This window comes from Ambystoma mexicanum, chromosome 13 (genome assembly GCF_040938575.1).
Source record: "Ambystoma mexicanum isolate Mex_15411 chromosome 13, UKY_AmexF1_1, whole genome shotgun sequence".
NCBI lineage: Eukaryota > Metazoa > Chordata > Amphibia > Caudata > Ambystomatidae > Ambystoma > Ambystoma mexicanum.
In genome coordinates, this window is record NC_090938.1 from 742,342,492 (window position 1) to 742,369,524 (window position 27,033).

Sequence of the window (27,033 nt, forward strand, 5' to 3'; positions counted from 1 at the left end):
TACTGCTCGCCCTTGCAGTGTGCGTTATAGGGGTGCTCCACCTGTCAGTTTACTTCTGGGGGGGTGATTACTTCTTTCGGGTTCGGGCGCTGTCCTGTGATGTTAAAGAAGTGCAGATACGTTTGCCTTTTTTTGTGGGGAAAGAAATGAGGGAGGGGGGCGGGCACTGTCCTCTGTTTTGGGGGGCTGGGGTCGCTGTCCTGTATCTGAAAGGGAGGGGCACTGCTATTTTGATGGAGGTCATATATAAAAATGGACTCGGACGAGTTTTAAAAGATGGAGACAGATAACATAAACTGTGAAAAAAGCGGGGGGGGGGGGTTGGCGGGTGCCTCGTTCGAAGGTTTCATTTGGGGTCTACACGGGAGGAGGGGGCGGGGAGGCACAGAGGGGTCTTTTGTTAATGAATTGTTTTAGAATTCTATTGTGCCTCCCCCTGCATTATCTGAGTTTGAGACGCCCTCTGCATTTCCCATTTTGCCCCCGCCCCCCTTTCATCTTCCCACCCTATGTACACAACCATATTGAAGGGCTTTTCAATGTTAGTTTTATTTGCAATGTTTATTATATCATACCCTGCTATAGGCTCTTGGTGTGGAGTCATTTCTTCAGTGATATTTCCTGCCCTTTGGAGTTTCACTTATTAATCTCTATGGCAGGAAAGCCACTTTACTTGGTTATGAATCACTATCTTTCTCGCTACTATTGCTTTCTCGGTAACTACTAGTCTCACATTCCCTAGCCAACACTGACCCCTAGTGGCACAGTTAGGAAGGGGTTATTTACATCTCTTGGTAGGTTTTAATTTTTTTTAGGGGGTAATTCATGGAATTAATGTGGGCGCAAGCGTGAAAATCTTCTACGGGGTGGGGGAGGTGAAACTGTAGTTCTTATAAAGGGGGGGTTACTTGATTCGCGCTGTCCTGGGATATTTAAGAAGTGCGGGTACTTTTGCCTCTTTTAAGTGGGGGCGGTGATGAGGGAGGGGGCTTGGGCACTATCCTCTGTTTGGGTGGGCCAGAGGGGCTGGGATTACTGTGCTGTATCTGAAAGGGAGGGGCACTGTTATTTTGATGGAGGTCATGTAATATATATTTTTTAGTGCGTGGGGGGGTAAGGGTTTTGGCGGGTGCCTCGTTCGAGCGGCTCCTGTGGTTTGGTAGATTTCACTTGTGGTCTACACAGGAGGAGAGGGGGCTGGGAGGCACAGGGGGTCTTTTGTTAATGAATTGATTTAGACTTCTATTGTGACCCCCACCTGGTTTTTCCTCCTTTTAATGTGCATGATCTGGGATTTCTCGGTAACTACTAGTCTCACATTCCCTAGCCAACACTGACCCCTAGTGGCACAGCTAGGAAGGGGTTATTTACATCCATTGGTCGGTCTTAAAAAATGTTAGTATTTATTAAAAACTGTTTTAGGGTTTTCTTTTTTGCTGTTCTCTCTTGGTGACATCTTTTCAAACCACGTGGTCTTCAGCTCTATATTTGTTTTATTTTATCCCGTTACACAGCTGCACTAACTACATACACATTCATGTTTGCAATGATATGTTCATTTCTATGTTTGCATTGCACTTCTGTCTCACTAGTGACTCTTGGCAACTATCAATTCATTATTTTTATTTTATTTGTCCCCCTGCACCCCCACCCCCCAGCATCCAAGGGCACCCTCCACCAGGCCCCCACTCATGTCCCCCTGCACCCCACCCCCCAGCATCCAGGGGCAGCCTCCACCAGGCCCCCACTCATGTCCAACTCATGTCTCCCTGCACCCCCACCCCCCAGCATCCAGGGGCAGCCTTCAACAGGCCCCCACTCATGTCTCCCTGCACCCCACCCCCCAGCATCCAGGGGCAGCCTCCACCAGGCCCCCACACATGTTTCCCACCACCCCCACCCCCCAGCAGTGCAGGGCACCCTCCACCAGGGCCCCACCCATGTCCAACTCATGTCCCCCTGCACCCTCACCCCCCAGCATCCAGGGGCACCCTCCACCAGGCCCCCACTCATGTCCCCCTGCACCCCATCCCCAAGCATCCAGGGGCAGCCTCCACCAGGCCCCCACTCATGTCTCCCACCACCCCCAGCAGTGCAGGGCACCCTCCACCAGGCCCCCACCCATGTCCAACTCATGTCCCCCTGCACCCCACCCCCCAGCATCCAGGGGCACCCTCCACCAGGCCCCCACTCATGTCCAACTCATGTCTCCCTGCACCCCCACCCCCCAGCATCTAGGGGCAGCCTCCACCAGGCCCCCACTCATGTCTCCCACCACCCCCACCCCCCAGCATCCAGGGGCACCCTCCACCAGGCCCCCACACATGTCTCCCACCACCCCCACCCCCCCAGCCGTGCGATTTGCCTGGGTACGTGTATTCCTGGGGTGCGCGGGTAGTCTCCCATGCGATACCATCAGGGTATGTGCATTATGGGTCCGCGTGAACTTCCACACGCGATACCAGCAGGCTACGTGTAATACGGGGTTCGCGGGAAGTTGCACACGCGATTCCCCTGGGTACGTGTATTACGGGGTGCGCGTGAACTTCCACACGCGACTGGGCCTGTGAGAGTGGGGTGCGTGTATTCCAGGGGTGGGCGGGAATATTTACTCGCGACTGGGCCTGGGAGAGCGTGTTACGTGTATTCCTGGGGTGGGCGGGAAGATTCACACGTTCGCCTACAACGCGCCGAAAAATAAATTGTCCAATCCTGAAACACGTACGCCAGCATGAAGCAGGCGTACGTCGACCCGCGCAGCATAAAAGTGTGCGCAAGCAACAAACAAGCTCAGACGCCAGGATGAATATACCGTTCCTAGCAGCAGTGGCCGTGGGTTACCAAAGGAGGAGGAGGAGGATAGTGAGGGCCCGAATTTTCACTCCCAGAACCAGCCTTTTTGGGATGCCTGATGACCAGGTGTATGGGAGGTACAGGTTTCCACCACACATAATACTGGACCTGGTCAGTGAGTGGGAGGATGACCTCACATCACCCACCCTGTGCTCCCAAGCACTCAGCCCCCTGGAGAAGGTCCTCAATGTACTGCACTTCTTGGCCACAGGATCATTTCAGCGGACAAGTGCCATAGTGGGTGGGGTGTCACAGGCCACGCAGTCACGCTGCCTACACCAGGTCTTGAACATCATCACTGCACGCCCATCAGTCTGTAGGCACATATACCTGCCCTGGACACCTGCAGAAAGGCAGGCCGCCGCCCTCGATTTCTACGGTGTGGCACAATTCCCCAAAGTGCTAGGTGCCATTGACTGCACCCATGTGGCACTACATCCCCCCAGGGCATCTGAGCATGTCTATAGGAACCGCAAGCACTGGCATTCCATCAACGTGCAGGCAGTATGTAATGGCAAGGGAATTATCACCTCAGTATATGCCAACTATCCAGGGTCCACCCACGACAGCTTCATTTACCGAATGTCTACCCTAAGCCGGGACCTAGAAGCTGGGCGGCATGGCGATACATGGCTGCTTGGTGAGTATGAATGCCACTGCACATGCATGCATGTCAGATGCAGAGTAATGTCACTACCCCACTAATGATACCCATCACCTCCTCACCAGGGGACAGTGCCTACCCTCTGAGCACCCACATGATGATGCCAATTCGGAACCCCATCACGCCTCCCGAGGTAAGATACAACACAGCCCATATTGCAACCCGGGGCATAGTGGAGCGCACATTCGGAGTGCTCAAGTCACGCTTTCGCTCCCTTGACCGTTCTGGCGGGCAGCTGTCATATGCGCCCCCAGTAGTGTGCAGGATCATAGTGGCAGCATGTGTCCTGCACAATGTTGCAACACGCCGGGGCCTGGCTGTGGACATGGTGGTGCCCCCACATCCCCAACCACATGCACGCCTGCTGCGCATGGGAGGGGAAAGGGCACGGGGTGAGGCAGCCCATACACAGCTGGTGGCTAATTACTTCACATAGAAATCACACCCCTGTGGAGTGCACACAGCCCTGGTACATACCATCTGACAAGCAATGATGACTCGACCTGACAATTATGACGAACAAAGGGACAGTCAACTGTCAGAACCATAGCAGCCTGAGATTGTTCATGTGGAAGTGTCACAATGTGTGCATCCCTACCTACACAAACACCACCAGTGCAGTGTCATCAAAAGACACACTTCCATGCTGCAGAAATGAATACCCACTTGCAAAATACTACATGAGAACAGTGCCATGTCACCCAACCCCTCCCCGGCACGGCCACACAACACACCATGGCATGTCATGCAATGTGAGAGCAAACAAATTAATCCCCACAACATGCCCCAAGTGTCACCAACTACAGTGTCCCTAATGGAAACATGGCCACACATGAAATGCTCACAGTAATGCAGGACCTACAACACACATTACCAAATACTTACCAAGAATACCAATCACCTACACAACCTCCAACCTACCTTAAACATGACATTACAGACATAAAAAATCGGTAGACTCACTACCTGATGATGCCAGCACTTCGAACACTTCTAGCGCCACGCAAAAGTGTAGGTGCACTGCTTACAACATGGACTCCAGTTCCAAGGTGGACCGCCTTGTGAAGACATGAGAAATGGACCTGCAAATTAGGAGGATGAGATGGATGCAGAGGCACATATCAATACACCATGCAGTGTACAATACAACAACAATATGCACTATGAATGTATACACAGTATTGACTACAGACTGGCCACACATCGAATGGGAGTCCAACGTCACCATGTACGTCAATGTCACTTGGGCACACCCTTTGCAAGCCCATGGAAACGGGAAGCAGGAGGGGTGTGTGTCACACAAACCCAAGCATCTGAACCAAATTCATGACAAGCCTGCATGTGCCCAGCCACAATACAGCGTATGCCCACGGGAGCCACACAAGGCAACACACTGTCCCAAAAAATAAAAAATGAAAAAAAAATAAAAATAAAAAATGGCCATTAATGGGCCCGGGGGGGTGGGGGAGGCCACCCAGGAGGTCCGAAGACAAGGTGCACACCAAAACCCATCTGTGTGGATCTTGCGAGAAAAAAAACACCTCCATGGGCTCATGGCCTACACGGCTACCCTATTGTGAGAGAATCACTGCTGTCGCTCTCCTCACCCTCTGCGGCTGCATCAGGAGGTGGTGGCACTATGGGAGGCACCCCACGCAAAGCCCTAGTCTGTTCCTCCATGGCAGTAAGCATGCGGGTGTGGTAGGTCTCGTTCTGGAGGATAATTGTGCGTAGGTCCCCATGCAACAACTCACGGGATGCCTGGACCTCCGCCCTAGTTGCCTGCATCTCAGCTGAGAGCGTACGTGTGAGACGCTCCAGCTGCTGTTCTGTCCTTCTGTTTGTTGAAGCCTCAAGCTCAACAATAGTCGTCCTGAGGTGAAGGAGTTCCACCCTCAGGGCTTCCCTGTGGCCCTGGGACTCTACGGAAATGGCTTCCCGCAGAGTCGCCAGTGCCGCCCGCCTGTCCCTGTCGGACGCCAACATGTCCTCCCTGTGTGACTGGCAGATGGAGTCTGTTGCCTGCTGTAGTCGCTCCATCAGCCTTTCGGGGGTGACAATGGAAGTGGCCACCCTATCCATGGCCTGAGCCATCATCTCTGATGATGCTGCCTGTTGGGTTGCCATACTGTATATGGATTACTCCCATGCGGTATTGCCAGGTGGCGGACGGCCACCACGTCGGCGGGCACCACACATATCTGGGGCAAGGCGAACTGCGCCTTGCTGTGCCGGCACTGCCTGAGGCTGCAGGACTGCATTCCCCCTCTGATCTGCTGGCCCAGGAACAGGATCAGATGTTGCGGAGTGTGACCCTGCATCCGTATCCACCAAAGGCGTACCTGCCAACACTGACATCCCCATTGAGGGTTCTAACCCTGGTGCAGTTGGGTCGGACAGAACAGAATCCCTCCCAGGAACACTCACCTGCGACGGCACATAGGTCTCATCATCCGAATCGACACCTGAATACAGCTCAGGGGAGGTGCAGCCAGAGACACCCCTTGAGAGCACGACCTGCAGCAGTTGTGGGTTCTCACCCACCACCACACCACGTCCCTCACTGGTGGTCGGTCGGCCCTCAGACCCCTCCTGGGTCTGCACCATCTCCACAACCCCAGCAGTATCAAGTGCGTCATCCCCTGCAAAGACATAAAAGAAAACAAATGGAAACAGGCATTAGCACTATGGCACACAATTAGGTCTGAGAGGCTACAGAAACAGTACTTGATCGACACATGACTAAAACCCTCCTATGCATGCACCGTCACTAAGTGTGAAGGGTAGGCAGATGGCACACATAGATGACACCAAGATGGAAGATGAACACATTTGCTGCATGCTGCCTAGCAGTGGCATCACACATTGGCCAGTGATTGGCAGGTCAAATACACATGCCATCACACAGATGGCATGTACCCTAGCCATAAAGTGAAGAGGGAGAGGAGGGCACCAATTGTTCATTCAGTCCAGTTTGCTCATGAAATTGATTTTTTCATTGAAATGGTTCAAATGTATAACCTGGAGCTGCCAGTCCAAAATGGGCCTATAGCACAGGGACATGTCTACACAAATCATATCCAGGAAACAAAGCCAGTCCACTGTACCATAGCCATGTCAGACATGTGACAATAGGACTGAGAAATGCCGAGTAAAAGTGGTGGTATGCAAACAATCTGCCTGAATGAACAGAGGAAAATAAGCAACAATGTTGTGGCAAGATGACACTTCAAGGGCAACTGGCGTGGTGTTGGGCTGGATGTCTAATGTTGGCAGAAGGGATACTGATATACCCAAAGGCTGGTGCGCAGAATGTATTGGATGAGGCACATGGGTGACCCAAACCACTCAGGCACACACACCCTCACCTGGCACCCAAACAGAAGCCCTCCCACACACACCATGCACATGGATGACACACACATGCATGTGCACTCACCGGACAATGCCTCGTAATCTGCCAGTTCTCCCACGCCTTGGATCTGTTCCTCCGTGACGTAGGTCCCAGCAACCTGCTCATGTGGAGTGAGTTCTATGTCCTCTGCTGGAAACCCACCTTCAGTCACTAGAGTTGCGGCATGACTTGAGGCCAGCTTATTCTTAGCCCTGCGCTTCAGGTCATTCCAGCGCTTGTAGCATTCAGTAGCTGTGCGCCTCACGAATCCAAGGGCACTTATGATGTCCGCGATGGTCTGCCACTGTGCCTGACGTTGTGCAGGTGTGGTCTTGGATCCTGCAACAATCACCATTTCGCGGTCATGTGCGGACACATACTCTACAAGTGCATTCAGTTCGGCCTCATTGAAGCTGGGCTTCCTTGACGGGCCGGACTGTGTAGCCGTGTCTGGGGCATCAGCCTGTACTGGACGAGCACTCTTCCTCTTCCGCTTGGAAGGTGGTGGGGATCCTGAGTGTCCTACGCCGCTCTGGACACTAGGGGCAGGAGCCCCGGTGGACTCTGTACTAGAAGTGTGGGATTGCACACTCAGCATGGGAGTTGGTGCAGGCATTAGCTCAAGTGTGATGGTGTCAGGGGGAATGTCAGCATGATGGACTTGGACCGACACTGTCCTGGCTGGGTGTGTGAGAGGTGGGGTGGATGGAGCCGCAGCTGCCCCTGCAGCTTCCCCAGCCTGCCTACGCGGGGCAGCAGCTGACCTAGCTGCCCCTGATCCACGTGGCCTGATGACACCAACGTGCACCGGCGCACGTGGCCTAGACCTGCTGACCTGGAAGTCAGCCATGGAGTCACCCTGTGCCAGGTCTGGTTCCACAGTGGGCTGGTCCAAGAAGGGCTGAGCATGCATGGTGTCAGCCACGTTACCCTTAACCAGGGGCGGGGGGGCATGGGTGTCCCTGACTGCTCCTCTACACATGGGGGGCTAGGGGCACCCTGCAAGTCACGGCCACGTCCCCTACCGGATCCACCTCAGCCACCTTTGCCACCCTTACGGCTTATTCGCCTCCCAGCCATGGCACTGATGTAATTGTGCGTATGGGAGTCCATGTGAACTATTGTCCTGGGCAATTGGGTGTTAAGGGGGTTGGGTACCAGATGGTAATCGTACCCTAGTGCTCTAGCAAGGCTGTATCATCACCCCTGGGGAAAGATGACGGGTCACGCAACGCACAGGCACCCCAAAAAAGGGAAGTAAGGTGCACGCAACCCCTCCTAGACCACGTGTGTGGAAAAAGAAACCTGCACTACGCTGTGGCACCCAGAAACACAAGAATGAACGTATGCGTGTCACACGCAGCCTAGAATGACCTCTGAAGGGGTATGCGACACACGGGGCAAGCACAGATGTTGAATACGTGCGCGACTCACCGTCTGCCAGGAAGTAAAGCATGAAAAATATGCGCGTGTGCGCGTTGGCAAAACCCCTGCCAAAAGAAGAATTGTACGCTGTCTGAGGAGACAGGACAACAGTAGAAGGGAACGCTGTTTGAGGAAACGGGCCCAGGAAAAAGAGGACAAGAGAAAAAGCTGTCAGAGGTAACAGGGAGTACGAACTTGAAACGCCTGAAGTAAATCGCGTGTGAACCGACAAGAAGTACAGATTTCACCCACTCGCTCTCCACGAAAAGCACGTACAAGGAAATGGCGTTCTACACGTACCTTTTATACACACGTCACAGACGCGCATACGCGATGAGGCCATTTCCACCAATTACACGCTTTGACACTCGGATGTGTATCTTTTTTTTTACACGCGCCATTCTCTACGCCCATGCGCGTGACGTCATAGCTGCGCATGGGGGGCTTTGGGCCAATGAAATCGCGTATGCGTGCAGACGCGCTTACGCGCTAAGGGCCTTTCCTCGAATTACACGCAGACGTGCAGGATTTTCACGTGCCAAATCACTCCGTATCAAGCTGGCCACGCGTAAGCACACGGAAGACCACGCTCCTGCCCAGAAAGCCGATTTACTGCCCCCCAGAGCCCCGAGCACGCTCCCACCTGCCATCTGCTGCTGCCTGACTGCCTGCTGCCCACGTGCCCTGCCATTTGCTGCCTGCACATCAGCCAGGGGTGCTGTTGCTGTGACCACCCCTGCTGGAACCGAAGACTCCCGACTGGGATTGCATCGCTCCACAGCCCAGCCCCAGGACCCAGTTGCCCACCCACTCCTGCCTCTGGGGTTGTCATGTCGGGCACTGCAACATCTGGCACCACTGACAACCCCCGGCCAGAGAGGCAGAGGGGCACCAGCTTCACTGCCACCGAAGTTGGTGTCCTGGTGGAGCAAGTCCTGGGGCAGTATGATGCCCTCTTCGGAAGTGTGCGCGCCGACAAGGAAGGACGGACTCGTATCTGGACGGACATTGTGACTGCAATCAACGCGGAGGGGTTGGCCGTCCGCGACTTCCAACATCTCAAGAAGCGCTGGGAGGACTTCAGGTCCAGGACCCTGAACAAGGCCCGGCACCTCTTGAAGGCAGCGGATGCTAAGGGGTGCCGGGGCCACTTGTCGGAAGATCAGATGAGGGTCCTGGAACGCATATCCCCAGCGCTCCACGTCCAGGTCCTTGAGAGGCAGGCCCGCCTGGAGTTGAGCGGTAAGTGTACATGCATCATGATTGTAAGCTGTGCGTGTGGTGATGTGCCAGGAGTGTGCCGGTTGCACATCTGTTTGTATGGGGCCGAGTATGGGTGGGGGTGTACAGGGCCGTGAGGATAACACATGCGAGGGCTGTCATGTGTGAGACATGGATGGTGCTTGTGTGTGTAGGCTTGCATGCCAAATGCAGTTGTGTGGGCACACATGTTTGGATGAATGTGTATGTAAGTAGGCATGTTCGTGTTGTCACGCATGTATGTTGTTTTCAGCTGCATGTATCAGCACTGTGTACATGTGCATGTGTGTGTATTTGACAAGGGTGCAACAGTGATGCAACATGGATGCATGTGACAGCCGGATGTGGAAGCCTGATTGGCAGATGTGGCATGGATGCCCATCTGAACACTGCGACAGTTGGCTGAGGTGTACACATGCATGCAAGTGTGGTGGTGTGCGTGCATGTGTAGTGCACTCCCTGTGTTGCATGTGATGTCTGGCTCACCTTTGCCTGCTCATGCTGTTGTATGTGTATGGATGGTGCTGGCAGTCGTGATGTGGCTGTGGTATGGCTCATGTGTGCAAGTTGAAATGACATGTGTGTTGCCAATTGTGATGCCATGTCTGAGGTTTGCCAATGCCACTCATGTGCAACTGTCATGTATGTATGTGTCCATTGTACAGTGCCCTGATGCCTGTGTTTTATTTCTCCCTGTCTGCAGCGTCAACTGATGAAGAGGGCGGAGAAGGTGCTGTGGAGCACAGCGGCGGGGATGGCACCGCCAGCCGGAGACGCAAGGCCCGGCTCCCCTCCCAGGTTGTGATCTCGTCGGGGAGTGAGGAGTCCAGTGCCGCAGCTGCCGGGGGGAGGTCCAAGAGGCGGAGGTCGGAGTTGGACTGCTTGGCAGCAGAAGGGGCAGCTGGGACCCCACAGGGCCCAACGGGGGAAGATGGCACGGAGTCATCCAGGTTGGTGGGGGGTTTGGTGGAGGAGGAGGCCGTGCAAGCAACAGAGACGGGGTCTGGAGGTGGGGATCCCACTGGTGCTAGTGGTGCAGTGCAGGACCAGGGACAGGAGGCAGCACAGGTTGCCGCGGAGGTGCCTGTGTGCAATCCTGTCCCTGATCCTGTCACTGCATCATCTTGCACCAGCAGGGATGCCTACGTCCAGACCCGTTTTCAGGCAGGGGATGAGCTCACGACAACTGGCCTTCCTCTGCCTGCGGACGTGGCTATCCAGGTCCGGGTTGCACCTGTCCTGACTGGTGTGGCGTTGCGTCAACGGGCCATGCGAGGTGACCTGCGGTCTTTTCATGAGGAGACTGCACATCATCTCGAATGGCTCGTTGACTGCGTCGGCCTACTGGGACAGGTCACCCAGGCCGGATTCTTCCGTTTGATGGGGCTTGCTCCGACCCCCTCCTCAACTGAACCCCCTATGCGCCAGTCATTCTCCGTGCCATCTTCCCACCCATCAGTCACCTGGGTGCTCTGTGGAGCTGCCTCTGACGGTGCGGCCAGGCTGGTGGAGAAGGCATCCCTGCCACAGTCGGGAGTCGGACGTCCAGCAGGGGTGGCCACATCAACGAGTGCACCCCAGCCAGCGGAGGATGTGCAGGCATCGGGAGGCAGTGCACGGGCAAAGGCACAGCAGCAGCAGCAGCAACGTGGTGGGAGCCATGATGGCTCGGGGCCTTCCACATCGGAGGGGCAGGCATCGGCCGGAGGGCAGGAGGACCCAGGACGGGAGGTGTCTTCCGTGTGGCAGCGGTTGGGCCACGCCATAGATGCGGAGCGGCAGCGGGCGGAAGAGGCACGGCTCACGATGGTCAGGGCGGAGAACTCCATGCGGAGGGCCCTGAGGCGGGCCGAGTGCCTCGAGCCAATCCGCAGGGAGTTTGGGGTGAACATGTGGACGGCCCTGCGGACCCTCGGGGCCATGGAGGAGGACCGCCTCCGGGACATTGAGCAGGAGTTCGATGATGCCCTGGGCCGGAACATCCCGAAGTGAGCCGTCGGACTAGCCCGCTGCCCTTGTAAATAGTTCTGTAGTTAGTGTTAGGTTTCCTTTGGTTTTGCATTTCTTTTGGACAATGGGCCACATTTTTGTATATAGTTTTTTTTTTTTTTAGGTAGTGTTATTAGATAGGTTTCATTTCTTCGGTTGGGATCATGGACGCTGAATTGTTTATCTGTATATAGTTGACTTTTGGATTTTCAATTTTTTTTATGATTTCCCCATGGAGCAATGTTTTTCGATTTTAATTTTTCCATTGTATTTACTTTTGTGGACTGTGACTTTGGACACCTTTCCTTTGCATTATGATTTGTGGTTTTGCATTATTTCCATTATTGTTTGTTTATTTTTTATTCAATTTATGTTGCTTTTAATACATATTTCTACTTCTAACTTCAATGTGTAGTATCATCTCATTGGTTTAATGCATATCATGATATGGGTTTTGACATTCACTGACACCCATTGGGTGTATGTGAGGGACATGTGTTCATTTCCAAACTTGCAATTGGGGTTCTATCATGTTTTTGCCATTTCTAAGTGGGTGGATGCAATACTCAGGTGGGTGTTTGGCATTTGGAGGCTGACCATAAGGGCCAGGGATCTAGATTGTGGTGACATGTTGGCTGGGGGACATGAGTGGGGGCCTGGTGGAGGGTGCCCCTGGATGCTGGAGGGTGGGGGTGCTGGGAGACATGAGTGGGGGCCTGGTGGAGGGTGCCCCTGGATGCTGGGGGGTGGGGGTGGTGGTAGACATGAGTGGGGGCCTGGTGGAGGGTGCCCCTGGATGCTGGGGGGTGGGGGTGCTGGGAGACATGAGTGGGGGCCTGGTGGAGGGTGCCCCTGGATGCTGGGGGGTGGGGGTGCTGGGAGACATGAGTGGGGGCCTGGTGGAGGGTGCCCCTGGATGCTGGGGGGTGGGGGTGCTGGGAGACATGAGTGGCGGCCTGGTGGAGGGTGCCCTGCACTGCTGGGGGGTGGGGGTGCTGGGGGACATGTGTGGGACATGAGTGGGGGCCTACTGGCAGGTGCCCCGCAATGCTGGGGGGTGGAGGTGCAGGGGGACATGAGTGGGGGCCTGGTGGAGGGTGCCCCTGGATGCTGGGGGTGGGGGTGCAGGGGGACATGAGTTGGACATGAGTGGGGGCCTGGTGGAGGCTGCCCCTGGATGCTGGGGGGTGGGGGTGCAGGGAGACATGAGTGGGGGCCTGGTGGAGGGTGCCCCTGGATGCTGGGGGGTGGGGGTGCAGGTGCAGGGGGACATGAGTTGGACATGAGTGGGGGCCTGGTGGAGGCTGCCCCGCAATGCTGGGGTGTGGAGGTGCAGGGGGACATGAGTGGGGGCCTGGTGGAGGGTGCCCCTGGATGCTGGGGGGGTGGGGGTGCAGGGGGACATGAGTGGCGGCCTGGTGGAGGGTGCCCTGCACTGCTGGGGGGTGGGGGTGCTGGGGGACATGTGTGGGACATCAGTGGGGGCCTGCTGGCAGGTGCCCCGCAATGCTGGGGGGTGGAGGTGCAGGGGGACATGAGTGGGGGCCTGGTGGAGGGTGCCCCTGGATGCTGGGGGTGGGGGTGCAGGGGGACATGAGTTGGACATGAGTGGGGGCCTGGTGGAGGCTGCCCCTGGATGCTGGGGGGTGGGGGTGCAGGGAGACATGAGTGGGGGCCTGGTGGAGGGTGCCCCTGGATGCTGGGGGGTGGGGGTGCAGGTGCAGGGGGACATGAGTTGGACATGAGTGGGGGCCTGGTGGAGGCTGCCCCGCAATGCTGGGGTGTGGAGGTGCAGGGGGACATGAGTGGGGGCCTGGTGGAGGGTGCCCCTGGATGCTGGGGGGGTGGGGGTGCAGGGGGACATGAGTTGGTGTTCATATTGCAAGGTGACATGTGGCTTGGCTGGGGGGCATGCACATGGTGGATGGGCTGCCTGCGGGGCATGACCAGGGGTGCAGGGTAGTCCCCTGTGGTGTGGGCTGGCTGCAGGGGCCGTGGAGGGGGTAGAGGGGACACCTGGGAGGACCCACACTGACAATTCACGTGTAGGAGTCCCCGCGCACCCCTGAAATACACGTACCCCGCTCCCCCAGGCCCGATCGCATGTGAAACCACCCGCGCGCCCCTGTAATACACGTACCCCGCTCCCCCAGGCCCGTTCGCTTGTGAAACCACCCGCGTGCCCCTGTAATACACGTACCCCGCTCCCCCAGGCCCGTTCGCATGTGAAACCACCCGCGTGCCCCTGTAATACATGTACCCCGCTCCCCTAGGCCCGATCGCGTAAGTAAAACTTCCCGCGCACCCCTGAAATACACGTACCCGGCTCCCCCAGGCCCAATCACGTGTGAAACCACCCGCGCGCCCCTGTAATACACATACCCCGCTCCCCCAGGCCCGATTGCGTGTAAAACTTCCCGCGCACCCCTGAAATACACGTACCCCGCTCCCCCAGGCCCGATCGCGTGTGAAACTACCCGCGAGCCCATGAAATACATGTACCCCCCTCCCCCAGGCCCGATCGCGTGTAATACTTCCCGCGCACCCCTGAAATACACGTACCCCGCTCCCCCAGGCCCGATCGCGTGTGAAACCACCCGCAAGCCCCTGAAATACACATACCCCCCTCCCCCAGGCCCGATCGCGTGTGAACATACCCGCGCACCCCTGTAATACACGTACCCCGCTCCCCCAGGCCCGATCGCGTGTGAAACCACCCGCGCACCCCTGTAATACATGTACCCCGCTCCCCCAGGCCCGATCGCGTGTGGAACTTCTCGCGCACCCCTGAAATACACGTACCCCGCTCCCCCAGGCCCGATCGCGTGTGAAACCACCCGCGAGCCCCTGAAATACATGTTCCCCTCTCCCCCAGGCCCGATCGCGTGTAATACTTCCTGCGCACCCCTGAAATAAACGTACCCCGCTCCCCCAGGCCCGATCGCGTGTGAAACCACCCGCGCACCCCTGTAATACACGTACCCCGCTCCCCCAGGCCCGATCGCGTGTGGAACTTCTCGCGCACCCTTGAAATACACGTACCCAACTCCCCCAGGCCCAATCGCGTGTGAAACCACCCGCGAGCCCCTGAAATACACATACCCCCCCCTCCCCCAGGCCCGATCGCGTGTAATACTTCCCGCGCACCCCTGAAATACAAGTACCCCGCTCCCCCAGGCCCGATCGCGTGTGGAACTTCTCGCGCACCCCTGAAATACACGTACCCAGGCCAATCGCATGTGAAACTTCCCACGAACCCCAGTTATACACGTACCCCGCTTGGCGTTTGCTGTTTGGCAGTCTGGTAAACTGGTTTTGGGTTGGCGCAGACCTTTGCGCTGGATTGGGGATTTGGATGCCTTTTCCTTGCGCGAGGGCGTTCTTGGGGGCGTCACTGGCGCTGCTGCAGGGTCGCTGCGCCACTCTGCACCATGGCTGGTTTTGGAGGCTAAAATCCATGAATACGCTGTGCGCTGAAATGGATTTTATCGCAGGCGGATGGCGCAGTCTATCGCACGGGAACACTGCGCCAGCCGCCTGCGCCACTTTTGTGCGAATTTCCATGAATTACCCTGACAGTCTGGCCTTTTGTACCAAGCGAACCGCTTTCCTTTATATATTTGTATCAGTCAAACCAATCTTTGTTACACATGAGCAATATTACATTACTGAGCTCCTAACTGAGGCTCTCTCAGACAATACAGGAAAGTAATAATGTTCAACAGTCTTCATTTCATCACTTTCGGTATCATCAATTACACATTTTCTGCCTTAGTGTCGTGACTGTCGGAATCCGGGGTACCCTCCCGAGCCTCCTCCTCACCTCTTTCTTCCGATGTGCTGTCTCGGGTCTCAGATAGTTCCTTTCGTGTTGACCTCTTGCTTTCCTTAGACTTCTTTTCCTTACTTTACTTTTCTTTTCCTTTTTGTCGTGTAAATAAGGTCTGGCTCCCCCGGAGGCCACCTTGACAGAAATAGAAACCCACGCCAAAGCCAGCCCCAAACCAGGCAAAAAGCCTTCAAGCAACAAAAAACCCTGGCAGTAGTATGCTGAGTCTTCTCCGGGACTGAAGAATAAATGTTCAGAAAGGAGGTGGTTCCAGTAATGTCAGTCCTTAAGGAACGAGAAACAGAGCAATAGTCCAAATGTCCTTGACGTGTGCAAGATTTCGCCGGTTATGTTGGGGAACCCCGGCAAACCAGAGAAGTTCCACTTACTTAAAGGCAGCTGGAATGGCTTGAGAAAACCTGGAGCGGAATCCTTCCGGATCGAAGGGTATGAATCCAGCTGAAGCCAGAACAGGTAAGCCGTAACTGTTAGGAAAGATTTCATAATTGTATTTAATTTTCCCTCCATGTGTACACCCCCAAACTTTTTGCTGCTGTTTAGACACCATAGACTGACTTTGCCAGAGAAGCACAGCCTTCAGCTGCACTCCTCTGGGCTTTCACTCACTTTTAATGGAGAAACTGACATGCCCTTAAGACAGTCAGTACTGGGAGACTTTGTTTCCCTTAGTCCTTTTCCAATGTTGCAATTTTTCTGCAACGTGTAACAAGTGCACAATGTACCTTACAGTACAGTGTACTTGGGTCTGTAGTCATTTTCCAAAGGCTCTAGATACTCCCAATGGACTTTTTGTGAGTTGTGCAGGTGTGTCATGGATAGGCCTGGTGGCAGCTATCTTTTCACATTATTTTTAACCCTTTCCTGCCATGTTAACCGCTTTTGGCACGAATAGGTGGCCTGGCTCCAAAATGGCCATGCCACAAGGTTCTTTGTCCTGTCCTTTGGCCATCTTGCCCCTTCGCCTTCCCCGGGTCAGTCCTTATTTGGTCATGCATTTTCCTGTGAACACAATGCTTTTGCGGGCTTCTGCATGCCTTGTGTGTGTGCCTCCAGGTTGTGGGCTGGAACGTCTGAGTCCAATACACATCCTGGGTGCCAGAGAGTCTGGAGTCCCATGACTGACTGGGACCACCATGGTCCATGATTGGTCCACGTATGGAGTGTGTGTTTGTGAGCAGATCTCCCATTGGGTCCTCTTCGTTTTGGCGTGAAGGGAACTTTGGATAAGAGGAGGCCAAAAACACCCATACCATGTCGATCTCTGGAGTTCTCACTGAACAAAGGATAGGATCCAAGTATCTTGAAACTAAGAAGCCGAGTCGAGGAACCGCTGGTGAACCGCTGGAAGGTTTGGCACCCTGAGACCACTGTTGTCCCGTGGGACCCCTCTGCATCTGGTCGTCCTAGAAGGTCTGCAAAAGCGCTTCGACCCATTAGAATAGTGGGACCAACTATTCTCGGCACCTTCGTCAAACCCTGCAAGTAAGCTTTCTCGGAAGTGTCCCTGGGCCAACCAGTGGCCTGACCAGCTTACGCAGGACCTTTGCTCTGTCTCTGCCATCGTTTCGAGGAGGCCCTAGAAACCTGGTATACTGCTAGCCCTGTGTCCGCGGCACCCTCACACTGAATTTCGTACACTTGGCATTCCCAGGTCTGAAGTGAGATGAGTGCGCCGGGAACGGAACATACACGGTTACCGTGTTGCCCTGCCGCGGCAACGACATTTGGAGGTGCGCAGCATTTGTGACCCTCTTGCCCCTGAAGACTGCTGCAGTGAAACTAGGTCGATTAATCCACCCGGAGTGGAGAAATCGCCACTGTCCCGTTTGGGAATCCTTACAGTATCTTTGGAATTGAAAGCCGCAGAGCCATTATATTGCCGCAGTAGAACCCGCAACCGTAGTGGTCTTGACTGGCGAAGTTTGGTAAGTGCGCCTGGGGCCGGTGAGTAACCCTAACCTTAACCGGTGGCCCCTAGCGCCTCCATCCATTATTACGCACGAGTGGCCCCTGGGGGTCCCTCTCCTTTCCACTGCTAGTGCAAACTAGCGACTCCATCCCACACTCTGGAACTGCCTCTGCCTTCAAGTGGAGGTCCTCCCTGAATAGTGGGAACTTATTCTTCATCGCCTCATCCACCTTCCTGAGCTTCTAGAGACCCCTGAAGAGACCCTGCTTTGCCCATTGGAACAACCGCGTGCGCTTGCATTACATGTACCATTGAGCACACGGCTCCTCTCTTCTTGGGGCTTGGACTGCCTCTTAGTTAGGTGTGTTGTCGATGTCGAAGGGGCCTAAGGACTATCTGCACTGCATGTTTCCTTCCCCTCTAGGTTGTGGACATATTTCGTGCATTTAACCCTTTACACCCCAGTGGTCTTGTATATATCTTGTATTGATTGTGTTGTATTGCTGTGATTCTTTTGCTATGGTCTGAGTTACAAAGGCCTTGTAATACATGTGTCTATATTTTTGATATAACACCTGTCTGGGAGTCATTTGTAAGTGTCCTTGCTCTGTGTGCTCATTGAGGCCTTTCAGTCACCCTCACCCCTCCTGAGACCTAGTCTTGACCGCCTGCCATAGCTACCTTGATTGGTCTGGCTTGTCCAGAGGTTACCCTGTTGCAAGAAACTAGGCTGGCCTTCTGAACCTCTGCCCCCCAGGTCAGAGTTCAGAAATCTATCTTAACAAATTGGTGTACAGCGGTGGGATAGGACTGAATTTACCCAGTGTTGCAGACTAGTGAAGGCATTTCAAGTTATTTCTACCCAGGACACATAGTGAATTGTTGTAGCATAACTGATAAAGGCCATAGACCTATCTAACAGTATGGAAACAAGTACCTTGTTAACCTTAAATGCTTCTAAATCTGAAACATTAATAAAGATGTGTGCTGAGAGGGGTTTACCTGCTCAAGGCACACAAATGGAAATGAGTCAAAGAATCATGCAATGGCAAGAGTCACAACTTGATGCCATAGCTCCTGAGGAAAGTGCAGAAGGTGGCGGGGCTGCTCTCACTGGCAGAACTGACAAGTCTGTCGCTGCACTTCTCCATGGGACAGGATGTGATGTCCAATGTTTCCTCTGCCAGTGCTGATGCTGAGGCCATGCTTGAAGTCAAGAAGCAGGAACTGCTGTTTAGGCAGAAGGAGCTTGAATTTAACATGACCAAGCTGAAGATAGAGCAGGCAGAAAAACAGAAGGACCAGGATCACCAGTTGGAACTGGCCAAGCTTCAAGTTTCCAATGGACCTAAGGGTCCTGGACATGTGACATGTGTCTGGGTCCTCCTCTCATCCAAGGTTTCCTAAAGATATGCTCAGTGTGTATGATGAAAAGAATGACATTATGGACTGGCTGAATACTTTTGAGTATACATGTGAAGTTCAACAGGTTGACAATGCTGATAAAATTGCCTGGTTACTTAGCAGACTGCCCCATTCTGGCTGCAGTGCCATTATGGAAATGTCAAAAGCTGAGCGAGCAGATTTTGCAATGTTGAAGCAAACTCTCATCTTAAAGTTTGGAAAGACTCCTGCCCAATACTTTAAAAGATTCAGAGAGTACAAAAAGAAAGAAAGAAGGAGGTACTTGGGTATCTTATGTAACTGAATCCTTAAAAAACTTGACTGGCTGGGTTGAAGGTTAGAAGGTCTCCACCTTTGAGGGTATGATATGTCTTGTCATGCTTGAACATATTTAGGCATCTTGTTCCCCTGAGTTTAAGCAGCATTTGGAAGATTCAAAGGAGATGGATCCTAAGAAGCTGGCCATAGCAGCAGATTTGTGGGTGTCACATAGAGTGTCCCATAAGGACAAGACTCATCCTGGTAAGCAGGAGGAGGGGGAAAAAGTCCAAAGATAATGAGGGTGGGGAATCTGATAAAAACTTCCTCCCATAAGGGTCACAAAAAGAAAAATAAGGGTAAGATACAAGAGAACCCGCAGGGTAGTGGAGGTCGGTCCCAAAAACAGAACTCTGGTTATAGTAAGCCTACCTATGTAAACCGACCCAGTAGATCTTGTTTTGCTTGTGGAGCAACTGACCATGTTAAGGGGGACCCCAGATGTAAGGTCAAAACCATGGGGGTCCACTCTGCTAATCTGGCCTTCTCCTCCTATGAGGAAGAAGAGATTACAGGGGCATCCTTCTCCTCAGACTCCTTCCCCAGTGGAATAGAAGCTGAGGTAGTTTCCTTGGGTTCCTGGGAGCTTAAAGTCTCAGAGGCTTATGCTAGGATTGCAGATAATACCAAGCACTACTTTAAAGACAGTGTGCTGATCAATGGAGTAGATACTCCAGCTCTTAGGGATAGTGGGTGTAGTCAAACTGTAGTTGATTCTACCTTGGTAGACCCAGCGGAAGGTGTCAGAGCTGTTCTGTTACCCACTAAGTTGGCTCATGGCCTACCTTCCATGTTCCCAGTAATACCTGTAACTCTTACTTTGAATGGTACAGCAGTTAGGATTCCAGTGAGCATCCAAGAGAAAGTCCCAGGAAAGGTCTTGCTGGGAAATGATCTCAGAGCTTTAGGGCTTGTGGGAGATACAGCTGAAGGACCCTGCACAAGGTCTGAAACAAGGGCAGCACTGGAGAAGACCACTGCATTGCCCCAGCCAAAGGGGAAACCCAAGGCTAAAGGAGTCAGAAAAACCAAAAGAGGGAAAGAAAATATTCCCCCTAACTCACCTACCAGGTGGAGGTAGTTGGACAAACACCAGAACCTGACGTGAATTGAGTTATACTGACCCCCGTATGATCTATATACGTTTTTAATTGACACATTGAATTGATGTGTCCTGTGTTTGTCTTTTTTGATATTGTATAGTGCAAGGAATTATTAATAAATCGTAATTTTTTTTATATCGATCTGATTGGTATGTTTGGTTCCTTGAGGCGTCTTTTCTACGTGTTTCTACGTGTAACATTTTGTTGATTTAACATGTTGCTGCTGTAAAAGCACCACCAACCCTAAATTCCTGACCGGTAGTGAGAGAAGTAATCTTTTTCTAATTTTTTATAGTATACTCATACCCCGTCCCTCTCGAGAAATAGAACTCCTTAAAAAACTGGGAGGTTACCTTTACGATAGGCGCTTAAATGGTCGGGGACATTTGCTTACGCTTTTCCCCCCAACCATGGTACTCTCACCTGCTCACAACGTCCCTTTGCTCACCAGTAAAACCTCTGAGCCCATACAACATGCTGTCACAACATCAAGGGACAGTACATCATCCAGGCCCTCGTACTCTGGACCTGGCAGCTTGACTCCTGAGGTCATAGTTTGGTCATTTAAACTTACCACAAAGATGTATGGACATCCTCAAAAAGGCACGCAAACCTACTCCAATACAATGCTGGTAAAATAGCTCAGCAGGTTGAGCGCTCGCTGCTGCAATCTGAGCCTGATCTGCAGGTCGCAGGTTCGAATCCCTGCAAGGCCAACTCAGCCTTTCATCCTTCCGAGGTCAATAAATGAGCACCAATTTCGGTTGGGTGATATTGTATGTAAATATGTGCTCCGTAAAGCGCTTTGGATAAAGGCGCTATATTAATAACACATCATTATCATTACAATAAATGGAAACTGTTTGTTTTCTGGTGCAAAACGCGAGGCACCAATCCAATGTACTGCTCTCCCTCACAGATTGTTCTATATTTGCTTTACCTTTTGGACACAGGGTTAGTTTTCAACTCTCATAAAGTCCACTTAGCTGCACTGTCTGCATACACCACCTCTCAAAATAAGGTTTCTTGGTGGAAAGTGCAAGTAGTTAAGATGGCAAGGCGGTGTCCAGCTGCATCTTGAAAAACATCTTAGATGCCGCAGATAATGCAGGCAGGATCATTGCAGAAGGGACCATTATTAAACGCCATGCATGTCTTCGCCAATCTTGTCGGTTTCGAGGGCCAAATTCACCAAGGGGTTCCAGTTATGGCCAAAATCAGGGCTCATCCTGGGGAAACAATCCGGGACAAGCCTCGCAAGGTTTCCAGAGGGGCCAGCGTCGATCTCGTGGCCGGGGGAGGTCATCCACTTCCAGAGGTGGAGCAACACCTCCTAAACAATGACCACCCACTTCAGATCCCCTCCCATGCCTCTCACACTTCACCCACGCATGAGAGGTAATCACCTCGGACAAATGGTTGCTATTGACCGTAGCAGGCGGTTATTGCGTGGAGCTACTTCAGCGACCCTCAAACCATCCCCCGTGGAAAAAAATCTTCCACGAAGGAAGAACAATGCATCCTTCTAGAGGAAGTTGCAGCGCTGCAACTCAAGGACCCCATCAAAATCGTCCCAGCGAACCAGGTAAACAAGGGTATCTATTCAACCTACTTCTTGTGCCAAAAGAAATCAAACAATGCACCCAGTATTAGACCTATGCCCTGCAAACACCTATGTCAAGCCACACAAATTCTGCATGACAACGCTACAAGAAGTAATCCCACTGCTAAAGCGAGGGTACTACATGGCAACATTAGTTATGAAAGATGCCTATTTTCATATTTCCATCTTCCCAGCACACAGAAGATTCTTGCGTTTCAAGACAGCAAACCAGCACTACCAATTCAAGGGGCTACCCTTTGGAATAGCATCTGCTCCAAGGATATTCACCAAGGTACTGGCGGTGATGGCAGCGGACCTGTGCAGGGAGGCAATCCCAGTGTACCCCTACCTGGACGACTGGCTGATTACAGGGGAGTTTCCCCAAATTTGCAGGCTCAACACTCAAAGAACTATAAACCTTAACTTCCAATTGGGCTTCTCAATAAATGAGAAAAAATCAAGCCTTGTACCAAGTACAACCAAACAGTTCCTAGGAGCTGTCAAAAACACGGAAGAAGGGTTAGTCTTTCCATCAAAAGAAAGTGTTCAAAACATGCTACTGCAAATACCTCAGTATCAAGCCGGTCACCAAATAAGCATACGCAAAGCAATGCGTTTGCTCGGCATGATGGCATCTTGCATTTACCTGGTCCCACATTCGCCCAATGCTGTAGTGGTTGGGGAAACAGTGGTCTCAGGCAAGCGGTCAGTGGGACGATCTAGTGGTTGTTTCGCCAACACTAGAACAATACCTTCGCTGGTGGACAAAAGAGAATCTGTTGAAGGGAAAACCCTTCCACGATCCGGCGGTGCAAGCAGTAGTTACAACAGACGCGTCACTCTCTGGGTGGGGGGCACATCACCTTCAGCTCACAGCACATGGTCTGTGGACTCGCATCACGGCACAGAACCACATCAACCTGCTGAAACTTCTGGCGGTATTCAAAGCGCTTCAAGCATTTGAAGCACAATTGACCAATCAGTTGATACAGATCCTCACCGACAGCACCACTGCAATGTTTACATCAGCAATCAGGGGGGCACATATTCTCCAAATCTGTCCAAGATAGCACAGAAAATATGGAAATAGGCACTTAAATAAATGGGGGATGTTCCTATCTTCCCAACACGTTCCAGGGGAACTCAACACTCTAGCGGACTCGCTAAGCAGAGATCCCCTACCGGAGGAACACGAGTGGCAACTAGACCCAAATGTCGTAGTCCACATCTTCTCACAGTGGGGTTACCCTACACTAGACTTGTTTGCTACAAAAGAAAACAAGCAATTCCCAGACTTCGCGTCCAAGTTTCCCCAACCAGACTCGAAGGGGAACGTCCTATGGATGAGCTGGTCTGGGAAATTTGCTTACGCTTTTCCACCAACTCTTCTAATGAACAGGGTGGTGAACAAGATTCTCAGAGAACAGATGACGCTCATTTTAGTTGCTCCTATGTGGGCGAGACAACCATGGTATCCACATCTGCGCAAACTGGTGATGTGCGATCCCATAAAACTCCTGTGCCAGACCAACGTACTGACCCAACACAGGGGAGTAACAGTACACCCTCAACCTCACTCAATGAACTTGGCAGAATGGCTCCTGAGGTCATAGAGTTTGGACATCTAAACCTACCACAGAGGTGTATGGATATCCTCAAGGAGGCTCGCAAACCAAACACCAGACACTGTTATTTCGACAAGTGGAGGAGATTTGTAATTTGGTGCCAGTCTAAACTAATCAACCCTATAGAATGTACTCTATCCCACATTCTACACTACATGCTCCACTTGCTAGACTCAGGGTTGGTCTTTAACTCTATAAAGGTTCACCTGGCGGCTTTATCAGTTTACACCACCTTACACAGTAAAGTATCGTGCTGGAAAGTCCCTGTCATCAAAGCATTCATGGAGGGAGTAAACGACTCCATCCTCCAATTTCAAACCCACCGCCAGGATGCAATCTCAATGTAGTTCTTACAAAGATCATTGGACCTCCCTGAGCCGATGCATAAGTCAAGTCTTAAAACACCTTACTTATAAAACTGCCTTCTTAGTGGCCATCACATCCATAAGAAGAGTTAGTGAACTTCAAGCATTGTCAGTGCAGGACCCTTTCTTTGTCATCCACAAGGACAAATTGGTTTTACGAACACACCCTAGGTTTTCACCTAAATTAATCTCCAAATATCACATAAACCAATCCATTGAGCTACCAGCGTTCTTTGAGAACCCAACCAGCTCAGCTGAGAAAAAACTCCATACACTAGATGTATGGAGTGTGGTCCTTTACTATGTAAACAAGACCAGACCGCTCAGAAAAACAGACCAACTGTTTGTCTCCGTAGCACCAGGCAGAGAAGGAGACCGCATTTCCAAGAATGCCATCTCCAGCTGGATAGTCAGATGCATACAGCTCTGTTACTCATTATCAAGCAAAACACTGCCTTTCACACCAAGAGCTCACTCCACAAGGGGTACAGTAGCTGCTTTGGCCTTTATCGCAAATATCCAGCTGGACACCATTTGCAAAGCAGCTACATGGAGCTCAGTACACACTTTCACTCAACACTACTGCATTGACACTCATTCCAAAGCAGATACACAGGTGGGACAAGCGTTTCTAGAACATTTCCGCTGGACCTTCTCCTAACACTGCTTGCTAATCTATGCATACCATGTGATCTAAGCAGATTCCACAGACCTCAGAAGGGATACATTACTCACCGTATTCGTATTTCTGATGCTTGTATCTGCTTAGATTCACATGCACCCGACCTTCCTCCCCTCGGAAAGAAGGATGTTTATATGAGCTTTATCTGATACATATCTGCTTTAATACACCTGTACTCACGCTACACTTCATGCTACGTCATGTCAGAAACAAAACAATCTGAGGGACCTCCTCGCATGAAGGACCATGGGTACAGTGGATGTCACACTAGGGATAGTATCGCTGGCACGCCCTGTCGACGTCCCTTTTCGAGTTTCAAAATCAACAACTGTAATACTCTGCAGCTTCCAATAGTTGTCGGCCTATGCATAGCATGTTATCTAAGCAGATAAAAGCATCAAAAATACGATTACGGTGAGTAATGTATCCCAAATATGTTGTAGCAAATCAAGATCATTTTTTTGGTGTTTATACCCAGGTACTAAGGACACTCGAAGGATTACATTGCTTTTTAATATGGTCTGTCTCCAGTGTCTATGGTTTAGAGGAGTTTTTGTGAATCGGTTCAATGTTGGCTAAATCATCGATCTAACAGCAACATCTGGACCTTCGTACCTCTGATGCGGGGGGATAGTTTAGCTGTAAAGCCTGTACATGTGCATGCCATGTAAACCCATCAATGACTGGCACACCTATGTGCACTTTCCCTAAAAAAACAAAATCACATATGGGGTACGCGGTTATGCGTAGAGTACCCTAGCATAGGGGATAAACACTCTTAGCCTATTAATCCAGCTGTTCATTGTATCATCTTTGATCACCCATTAATTTTAGCCCATTCAATTAAATTTAAAAAAAAAAGAAACTCTTTAATGGCGTCCATAGTATATCATGCCAGTACAGGTACATGTTTCGGTCCCCTTGACCGTCTTCCGGTGGCTTAAATAAAACCTATTTACATCATTGACATGTTTTTTGATACATTCCAACTTTCAAGATTTCTTAATTTGGTCATGGCCATGTCTGTAATTCAAAAATATCAAAGACTATAGAATTCACCCTTGTAGCTTAAGCACAGAGTGTACACCCCATTCTCGTATGAATGTGCTAATTGCATGTCGTGGTACAAGTAGTGATATCTGCATCCCTGTTCCTCATGTCAATCCACAGCCCTCTTTCTCTTTCCTTCATTTCAACATGCACACTTCTGTGATGCTCATGAAATTAAACTTTCCTGTGGCAATTTCAATGTCTGAGCCGCTACACTAGAGCGGGCAAGCTCGATTCCAGATATGCTGAAGAGGTCACATGATATTCACGGATATCTTTTATGTCTATGTCTCAATAGGCAGTTAGCTAAAGTCCCCATATTATGTTATAAAACCATGCAAATGATCATGCAGAATCGTCAGGGGCTGGGGGGGGAGGAGTAGGTAGCAAGATTTTTCCACATGTTTTATAATGCAGTCCTTGTTCTGGATATCTGTATGTTCATCGTTCCAAAGAAGCTATGGACGTCATCTCCGTTATCCAGGTGACCAATGAGATGTGATTATCGAAGTATCTTATAAAATCTTGGATGTACTGATGTTGCAGGAAATGCATTTGCAACACTTTGCCTAGAATGGGTTGGAACGCAATTCCATAGTGTGCACAATCAAAGTATTAGAGCACCAACTACCCTCATTCACAAGAAACATACATTTATATTTTTAAGGCAATGGTCTTCATAACGTGCATAACTAGAGTAGAGATATTCTACTAGGCAAGAAAGTATAAGGATGTGTTCTTTCCACTGCTTTACTGATCCTAAAATGGGTGCATTTTGTGTTTAATATTCCTCAGCAGAGAACAAGGCCTCCATGATGAGAAAACCTGGCGTCCATGGCAACAGAGGTCGGTGTCCCATCCGGGGAGAATAAGCCTTAGCATTCTGCTAGAGGACGTTCTCCATCAAAGACATGGCAAATTCAGCCTCTTCTAACTATTATTCTATCCTGGTATATACGATTATTAAAATTGATTAACATTGCCCTGCTTTCCTATGTTAGATGTTTAATGCCAATACGTGAAATTCAAATAAAAAGCCAATAAATAAATATTCTTTTGATTGTACAGAAGTGATTACTTCGTTTCATCAATTTTATACAATATTGAAAGCTATAAGCAGCAACAAGGACATGTTTTGAATAGGGTTAAAAGAAGCAATGTCTAAAATGGCGACACCTTTCTGAGCCTGCTGATACAGTGAGTATTGTCACTGCAGTGTCATCTCAATGTTGCATAGTTACATTTGAGTTGTGATTTCATGTCTACATGGGAAATTCTCTTTTCTATCCCTTTTTGTCTGTCTTTTGATTTGTGAAGCGGCCAGAGGAGGGGGCGAGGGGAGTTTAGGGGCTGAATTCTGTCTTGGATGGATACACCTGTTAAAATTTCAGCTGAAGCCTTTTCTATAGACAGGGTGCCCATTATCTTTGCCCACCATTTCTCCGGGGAAATGGGTGTAGTAGAGAGGGGCTTGTGGGTGTGTATCGGATTTCTAGTTCTTACAGATCAGCACTCCTCTAACCTACATCCATAAATACA

The 27,033-nt window shown here is 51.4% G+C and overlaps 1 protein-coding gene across 3 annotated transcripts in view; it reads left to right on the forward strand.

Annotated features, from left to right (window-relative positions):
• LOC138521877 (E3 ubiquitin-protein ligase TRIM39-like) overlaps positions 1-26,564 on the forward strand; it is a 136,862-nt gene extending 110,298 nt beyond the window's left edge. For all 3 annotated transcript variants that reach the window (XM_069635034.1, XM_069635036.1, XM_069635035.1), the window contains one exon: positions 26,290-26,564. Coding sequence is in view for 1 of the 3 variants with exons in the window: in XM_069635036.1 (XP_069491137.1) it covers positions 26,290-26,366 (77 nt within the window). In the remaining 2 variants the exon portion in view is untranslated. The remainder of the gene's footprint in view (positions 1-26,289) is intronic.
• Positions 26,565-27,033: the final 469 nt, after the last annotated feature.